Here is an 8,951-nt window from a genome sequence, read left to right on the forward strand (position 1 = left end):
GTGGTGTGTATCACAGGGCCAGACTAGCATAAACTCTAAGCTTTGTGTCACAAAGGTGATGGGAAACAGTAGTTACCTGTAAAGAGAAAGATCTTAGGACGTTGAGCTTTCCTCAGCCTACACTAAAGGTTGCCCACTAAATGTTCAATTGTGATGGCCAGACCTGAACAAAGATTAGTGAAAGAATATAAGATGCCAATATTTCTAAGCAAATTCAAATATCTGGCCCTGTGTAAAGCATAGGCTCCCTACTGTTCCCCTCCATCTACCTTCCCATCAGTGGCCTAGCCAAGAAAATGAAGGCTGTTTTCACAAAGCTCCCACAGTGGAGACAGGACATAGACTTCAGAGTAATCTCAGTGGGCAAAACTCCCAACTGGAATTTCTTGGACAGATGGGTGGTGACTCTTATATTCAAATCCCTTTAATAAATATATAAGTAGATGGGAGAATCTCTAGCACAAGCCGGATCCTTTTTTTGTGGTAAGTATTACTGGTCTCACACAAGAGACCACTCTACTGTCTTGGCAACAGGACTATTTATAAAATCTTTACAACCAGCCCCAGTCATCAACTTCCAAAGCATAAACTTCACATGGTGAGGTTCTCCATCAGTGTCACTAATCAGGGAGAATTGATTGTGAAGAAATAGCATGATTACGCTAGCTGCACATGTAAATGTTCCAATAATGATTTATAACTCATCCCCTTTGAGATTATGGTTTGTTTCCCACCAGAGCTGGTTAGCATCTAGCTAAATTCTATATTCTGCAACCACAATTCCACCTCCCTAAACACATAGGTATATTCATAACCCTGCTTTTTTTCCCCTTCAGATTTCACAGCTGGTGGCTGAAGAGAAACAACCTCTTGGCTGAATTCTTACTCTGCTTTCCCTGACCTGGGAGAGTGAAAAGATCTGGATTATTTCTGGGATTCACTACGATCTGATCTTTCCATACTCCTCTGAGTCTTCTTGTCTAGCCTGCAAAATGGGAAATGGAGGAGGCAGGAGTCCTATATTTCTGATTTAGCATTGCTCTAGCTTGGGAAATTAAAATTACAAAACAAATGCCAAGATAGAAAAAAATGTTGAGAGAAGGAACCAAGAAACTAACTATAAATAGGCTTCTGAGTATTATTTAAAGGGAAGGTATTATAAAGGACCAAAACAATCATGGAACTGTGCTTTTGGGATCTGGGAGGGTGCAGAGCTGAGGAAGCTTAGGTGTCTGCCAAGTTAGAGTTCCTGGCCCCACGGGGGTCCAGGTCCAAGTTTGGGAAAACAGAATCAAGGATCAGAGGCTATTGTGACCTGGACAGAGGCAGAAAGACAAGACAAGCAGGGTTTCTTCCTGTCTTGTTCTTATCTGAGGGTGCAGAGAGTGGATGGTCACATGCCTGGAATGCCCGTGAGGCTTGTCCAGCCCTAGCGGGCTATGGGGCTCTCCTCTTCCCTCACTGACAACCCCCACTCCCATCCCAGCACTAGGACGCCCTCCTGCTCTGCCCTTGGCCCCTCCCTGTGCCCGCCCTCTATCTCCCACCCAGCTTGGACTGCGTCATAAGTATCCCCAGACCTGGGCTTGCAGCAGCAGAACGCAAACAAGGGAGAAAGGAAGTGCAGCTAGGGCTAGCGAGATCTCCTTTTCCAAACTGCAGCCCAAGAAGCTGATTTCAACCGCGCCTTACCGGGCGACCCAAAGATTCACCATGGTGAAAATCGCCTTCAACACACCAACAGCGGTGCAAAAAGAGGAGGCACGGCAAGACGTGGAAGCCCTTGTAAGCCGCACGGTCCCAGCTCAGATCCTGACCGGCAAGGTAGCGGTCCCCACTCCACTCCTGACTGCCTGCTAGGGTCAGGAAGGTGGGAAAGGGGTGTTTTAGGGTGAAGGAAGGGGGAAAGTGATAGAGGACAAAATGAATTCTGGCTGTGTGTTCCAGAGCAATCTCTTTTGTGCTGTCCAAGCGGTTTGCCCAGTCGCCCCTGACCTGTCGCTCCAGCTTCTGCTTGCTGTGCCCCACCCCCCTTAGCATCCCAGCGTGTTGTGCCACGTTCCCCAGTTCTAGGAGCAATGTTGGAAGAAGTTTGAGGAGAACTCCTGGGACCCAATGTCACTTTCTCCTGGGGAACAAGAGATTTAACTCTTCTTTCTTTCCTTTTGACGTGTATGAAGTTCTGTGTAACTAAATATTTCTAGGATCAAAGAGTGTTTGTGGGGGTGCAGTGGGGTGGGCAAGGGGTCACTATGACTGAAAGCTATATGGGTTGGGGCAGTGTGTGTTTGTGCCCACCCCCTGTATATTTTCAGTTTCTCCTTGGTCATACACAGGCAATGTTAAACATTTGGGGAAGGAGCTGTCAAAATTTAGGTTGGTTTTCATTAGAATTTGGGATGTTCACTATGTCCTTAGTCCAAGAGTCTTGTATGTTTTCAGAGTGACACTTCCTAAAAAAAACAAAAAACACTCTTGTTTAAAAATAAATTTTAAGGGTTTTATTTTTTTTTAAAAAATGTTGCTTCTTTTGGTACTTTCTTACTGAGTGGTACCCCTCTAGCCCTCCTCCCCCATGAGAGATCTGTCACAGGTCCAACCTTGTAATTTAAGCTTCTAGCATTGCCAGGAACCGAGGAAGTTATCACTTCCCCCCAAATGTTAGCCATTATTTATTTAGTCAAACTTCTATTTCCTTAAAAAATCTAACCTGTTTTCAGCGTTTGTAAACTAATCCTCATTCTCCTTAGTAAAGTCTCAATGTTAAAAAGCAGATTGTATGTTCTTCTTGTTCTATAAAACCTGTGCAGTATTGGAGTTTGCAGATTTGCCCTAATTTGTCTCGTTCTCTCCATAAAGTTTTAACTTTTGTACTCAGAGTGGAGATTTAAAAAGTGCTTTGAGTGAATCCAGAACCTATGTAGTAAAACTTACTATGCACACAATTTGAAATGCTAATGTGTTTATGAGGAATTTTTATCATGGAAACTTTCAATATTTAACCCAGCAATCGAGCTAGCTTTTGTGTATTATGCATTTCAGAAATCAAATTTGCACCCCTTGCATTTTTGAGGTTTTGATGAAATGACATGTTATATATGTAATTGTCCTACTTACTTTGTAAGTGAAACATGGCCAGATTTGGGGGAGGTCTAATTAGATATTAGTAGTTAAATATAGCCACACAGCAATCCCTTTTTTCCCTCACCACCAAAAACTTCAGGACTTGTCATTGGATTCAGTTAATATGGAAGTAATACTTCTGCCAGGCCCATGGTGTGATGAGGAATAAAAACAAATGAACATTTGCACTATGATTACATTTCTTTGATAGGTGTTGGAGAAGCTGGCACGCAATTATGATCTGGCCACTATAAGACACTGATTTAATACTTGAAAAATTATATTGTGATGTATTGATCAGATCATCAGAGATTGAGCACACAGAATAGAAGGTCAGCAGTCATAACTTTAAAATATAGTTCAGAGAGAAGTTAGCTATGGTCAGTGATAGCCCCTACCACCCTGAAGCTCAACAAATTTAAATGAAAATAAATCTTTATTCCTAGCATAATGGGAAATTTTATGAAATTGAAACCTTGCTTAATTAAAAAATGCCATGAATTATTGGAAGGGGAAATAAATTTTCAGTGCAAACTGCTCTTTTTATATCTCAGTGACAAGAAAAAAAAGGAATTAATGTCTCGAGAATTTCAAATTAAGTCACTTTGTTACTTATAGCTAAGTCACTTCATCCTTCTGAACTTCAATTTAATGATCTAAAATATAATTTCTAAGACTCTTGCTCTAGATTACAGTAATTCACAATCATAATATATAGTTATGTCTTTGTAATGTTAATTTAGGTTAGATTTTTGAATAAAAATAATTTAAAATTTCTGAAAATTATTAGGATAAAGGAAAGCCTTCAAAGTTTATAGAATATTAATGGAGGGCTTGATTTCAAATAAATTCAGCTAAAAATGTGAATATGAAATTGTTTTGAATTTTATAAGAAAAATCATTTTTGACAAATTATCAAATGATTGCTTCTCCTTAGAATCCATGGATTTATTTTCACCATAAATGAAAATGTGAAGGGTAATTAGACCCAAATTATTATAGTAGTTGTCATGGAATAGAGATAATGGCCTTGCATTGTCCTGTACATCAAAAAGGATTCAGTTCGATTCCTGGTCAGGGCACATACCTTGGTTTTCGGATTCAATCCAGGTCAGGGCTTGAACAAGAGGCAACCCATCAACATTTCTCTCTCACATTGATGTTTCTCCCTCTCTCTCTACCTTCCTCTCTCTCTAAAATCAATAAACATATCATCTGCCTTGAGGGTTAAAACAAAAGAATAGAGCTAATGATCTGAAAAACCTAAAGCATTTCCATTTACATACCATTCTGCATTATTTTACATACCATTCTGCATTATTTAGCCTCTAATTACCAATTACTACATTTGCTGACTTCATTTGTTTTACCCTTGCATACTCACATCTTAGGGCATATTGTGACATATAATAATGGGATTGGAGGACTGCTTGGTCCACTGCCCTGGGAAAAGTATAGTTAATTGGTTACTTGTTTACTTTGGTTATTTTTTGTTCCAATTCTTAAACAAATTATGAATTTAACAGTCACTATTACCACAGAGCTTTTATATCTCACTATGGCAAATGCTGTACTATAAAATCTAGAGTTTTGCCCAGAATTTATTTCATTCACACAATGCACAACTATAGAACATTGGGTGGCATTAGCAAGTCTACTTTTTTTCATTAAAATTATTAACATTATAAAATGTATCCCACCATTAATATTTTAATTTTTGAAATAGGTGGAAATGGCATATACCTGCATTATAGAATCCTTCCTATAACACTTACCTTAAAAAACAGATTTCTGATAATTAGTTTAAAAAATCAAAGGATATTAATTTACTTTTAAGTTGGCAAACAAGTTGATTTACAAAAAATAATAAACATTTGTATGCCAGAAAGTTAATGATTATATCCCAAAAGTAATAACTTCCATTTATTTAAAGAGAATAACAACCCAAGAAAGAATAATTATTTCAGCTGATTCTAAAAGTGTGCTTTTTGAAGTAACTTAATATTTATATTTGGGTTAGGAAATGCCAGGAGGAAGATAAATATAATTAGAGATCTTCACATTAAACATCAGAAATTATCTTGAAATTATTTTAGGCTAAGATGACATATTTTAAAAGTATCTTGGGTTTCAAGAGAAGTAAGTTGTACACAATAGCAACTATGTGTCTAAAAGTGCAATCTGATTTTTGTGTTTTTTTTTTTTTTGCTTTTTAATAAATAGATTCGAGTTGCTACCCAGCAAAAGGAGGGCTCCTCTGGGAGTTGCATGCTTACTCTCTTAGGCCTTTCATTCATCTTGGCAGGACTTATTGTTGGTGGAACCTGCATTTATAAATACTTCATGCCTAAGGTAATAAAAATGACAATTTTTATCATTTGGATTGCTTAATTGCTATAAATTTAGTAGAAATTGAAATAATTTTATGTTCCTTACAGGTGAAATGAAGATTTATTGAAAGTTTTCAAGTTACCTTAGTTTATTAAATTGATTAGTCTTCATGGTGATAACTGTACTCAACAGTCCTCACTTTCTGGGTGTGAGAGGTGGGGCTGGAAGGATTGAGCACAAAAGAAAAAAACTCATGAACACAGATAACACTGTGGTGATTTCCAGGGTGAGGGAGGTAGGCAGAGGTGGAGAAAGGTATAGGGGTATAAATGATGGATGGAGATTTGACTTGGGGTGGTGAACACACAATACAGTGTACAGATGATGTGTTGTAGAATTGTGTACCTGAAACCTGTATAATTTTTTGACCAGTATCATCCCAATAAATTCAATAAAAAGAAAAATGAACAGTCCTCACCTTGTCAAATAGTACAATAAATTGATATTAGCATGAGAAATGATTGTAATGTCATGGTGGTGCATATTAGAAGCTTTTAATTCTTCTTTTTTTGTCTTTTAGAGTACCATCTACCGTGGAGAAATGTGTTTCTTTGATTCTGAGGACCCAGCAAATTCCCTTCAAGGGGGAGAGCCCTACTTCCTGCCTGTGATCGAGGAGGCTGACATTAGAGAGGACGACAACATCGCCATCATTGATGTACCTGTGCCCAGTTTCTCTGATAGTGACCCTGCAGCAATTATTCATGACTTTGAAAAGGTGAGTTTCTCATTGCTATAGGTATTTGATAATTTTCTATTTTTTTAGTTCATTGGTAAATATTAAATCTGTTCATAAATATACATTTTTTACAACAAAGCTTTTTTCGTTCTTTTGTTATTAAAATATAGCAGTTGATTTTGAACAAATGTAGCTGTTTGTTCTAATGGTATTTGGAAAATCTGCAGCATTGATATTCTCTGGATTATACCTTTTCCCATTCCCTAACAGGGCATGACTGCTTACCTGGACTTGCTGCTGGGGAACTGCTATCTCATGCCTCTCAATACCTCCATTGTTATGCCTCCAAAAAACCTGGTGGAGCTCTTTGGCAAACTGGCAGTATGTATTTTTATGTCGAATTTTTATATAAGCATTTCCAAATAAGTTTGCTTTCTCTTTTTAAAAAAAATGATTTTGAGCCAAAACATTTCATTTCATTGGAATAATTTTACAAATAAAAATATGCTGTGAACTGAAACCTGTATCTGCTATTGATAAGTACTTAAATCGTGTTTTTAAGAATTTCTCATTTTAGTCTTTTTTTTAATTTTTAGAGTGGCAAATACCTGCCTCACACTTATGTGGTTCATGAAGACCTGGTTGCTGTGGAGGAGATTCGTGATGTTAGTAACCTTGGCATCTTTATTTACCAACTTTGTAACAACCGCAAGTCCTTCCGCCTTCGTAGAAGAGACCTCTTGCTGGGTAGGCAATTTATTTTTTCCTTCACCCTGTGTTATTGGGACACTGAAGGAGAGTGAGGGTGGAGTAGGGGAAAAGTGGAGAGCAAATCTAGATATGTTTTCCATTACACACAATAAACTAAACAGCCACTTTTTGGTATGCCTTTCCTCACAGGTTCCAATAAAGGTGTCATTGATAAGTGCTGGAAGATTAGACATTTCCCCAATGAATTTATTGTTGAGACCAAGATCTGTCAAGAGTGAGAAGCAACAAAAAAGAGAATTCTTAGTAATAAGAAGTCAGAGAATTACAATATGACTTCAACATTAAATTATATGTGATACTCAAGATATTTACTCATGCATTTATTCCTTATACTAAAACAAAAGGGGGGCAACCCTACTAACCACTGTAAGCTCTGTTAATTTTTAGTTTAATTGGAATTGCTTGTTGGATACTAAAATTAAATAATGCTTATATTTTTCTTATGAATTTATAGGGTTTAGTTTTCTGAAAGCAGCATGAATTATGTCAGCTAACATCCTGACAATAAATCCCATCCTTTGTGTTCTTTATTAAATTACTCTTCACTAAGTCATAAGGTAGAGCATGTTTTAAATTTAAATATTTAAATTTGTTTTGACCATTTTTCTGTAAAGTATGTCAAATATCTTGTCATTGTTGTTTTTTATTTTATTTTGTGCAACTTTCCTAAATTTAGAAATTACCTCTTTCCATTTATGTTAGGTATTCAGTAATAAATACGACTTATATGTGAACATTTTTTCATAAAGAAGTCATTTTCACTAATGCAGTGATTCTTTCTCATTGATATATGTATTGTAAAACCCACAGAACTGTAGAAGTGCTGAATGCTGGAAGAAATTTAGGTTGTATGAATTCTACAACCTATAATAAATTTCACCACATTCAACCACTGTTTCTCATTAAAGGTATACTTAGTGTGAACAATTAACATTACTTATTTAGCTTTGGTGTATCTGCAATAGGTCTAAAATTATGAGCTTAATTCTGCCCTTACTCCCACCTCCATCATTTACAAATTATAGCAACCTATATTTTAATTCTCTTTTGATATTATATCAAGTAATCTTTTATAAATACCCCATAATTGGCTTACATGTAAGTTTAACTTTTTGTAAGAACTTTCAGGACCATAGCAATTTCAAACTTGCTCATGTGTTTATTTTTTTCATAAAAAATAACCATACACAGTTATGGTAGGTCACTAAGAACTAACTTTGGATAAGATTTTGGTGACTTTTAATAATTTCACATGCTGTGATGGCTACTCACTTACCTAAAAGTATAAGCTTCATACAAAAGGGGCCATTACTTTAGACCCTTTCTCTTGTGTTAGGTTAAACATTGTTCCTGATATCAATGAACACTTGCTGGTTGTGACTATTGGTTAATTTCAGTAGCCAAAATTATACCCACTCAAATCTATAGCCCTAAATACTCTTTTCTAGAAATAAAAGACATTAACTACATTTGAAAGAATTTTTTCTTTAAATTACAGTTTATATTCAATATTAATTTGTATAAATTTCAGTTGTACAGCATAGTGGTTAGCCAACCATAAACTTTATAAAGTGCTCCCCTGATATTTCCAGTACACAACTGGCATTATACATAGCTATTATAATATTATTGACTATATATCCTATGCTATACTTTATATCCCCATGACTATTTTGTAACTTCCAAGCTGTATTTCTTAATCCCTTCACCTTTTCACCCAGTCCCCCAACCCTCTCCCCCTGGCAACCATGAGTCTGTTTTCTGTGTCTATAGGTCTGTTTCTGTTTTGTTTGTTTGTATTATCCTTAGATTCCACAAATAATGTGGTAATTGACCTTTTCTGACTGACTTATTTCACTCAGCATAATAATCTCTAGGTCCATCCATGCTGTTGCAAATGGTAAGATTTATTTTCTTTAATTGCCAAGTAATATTCCATTGTATATATGTACCACAGCTTTTTTATCCACTCGTCTATTGATGGGCA

The 8,951-nt window shown here is 36.5% G+C and overlaps 1 protein-coding gene across 1 annotated transcript; it reads left to right on the forward strand.

Moving 5' to 3' along the window:
- The first annotated feature begins 1,591 nt into the window (after positions 1–1,591).
- On the forward strand, positions 1,592–7,668 carry ITM2A (integral membrane protein 2A). Its single transcript, XM_014465171.2, has 6 exons — positions 1,592–1,824; positions 5,347–5,475; positions 6,035–6,232; positions 6,464–6,574; positions 6,790–6,940; positions 7,094–7,668. The coding sequence occupies exons 1-6, from the start codon at positions 1,714–1,716 to the stop codon at positions 7,180–7,182; spliced, it is 789 nt and encodes a 262-aa protein (XP_014320657.1). The 5' UTR covers positions 1,592–1,713; the 3' UTR covers positions 7,183–7,668.
- Positions 7,669–8,951: the final 1,283 nt, after the last annotated feature.

The sequence above is a fragment of the Myotis lucifugus genome, unplaced genomic scaffold (genome assembly GCF_000147115.1).
Source record: "Myotis lucifugus unplaced genomic scaffold, Myoluc2.0 scaffold_4, whole genome shotgun sequence".
NCBI classification, from domain to species: Eukaryota; Metazoa; Chordata; class Mammalia; order Chiroptera; family Vespertilionidae; genus Myotis; species Myotis lucifugus.

Excerpts from the sequence above, each read along its gene's own strand:
- ITM2A (XM_014465171.2), top strand. The coding sequence starts at position 1,714 with ATGGTGAAAATCGCCTTCAACACACCAACAGCGGTGCAAAAAGAGGAG. Across the intron at positions 1,825-5,346 it reads CTCAGATCCTGACCGGCAAG|ATTCGAGTTGCTACCCAGCA; the intron begins GTAGCGGTCCCC and ends TTTAATAAATAG. Across the intron at positions 6,941-7,093 it reads TAGAAGAGACCTCTTGCTGG|GTTCCAATAAAGGTGTCATT; the intron begins GTAGGCAATTTA and ends CTTTCCTCACAG.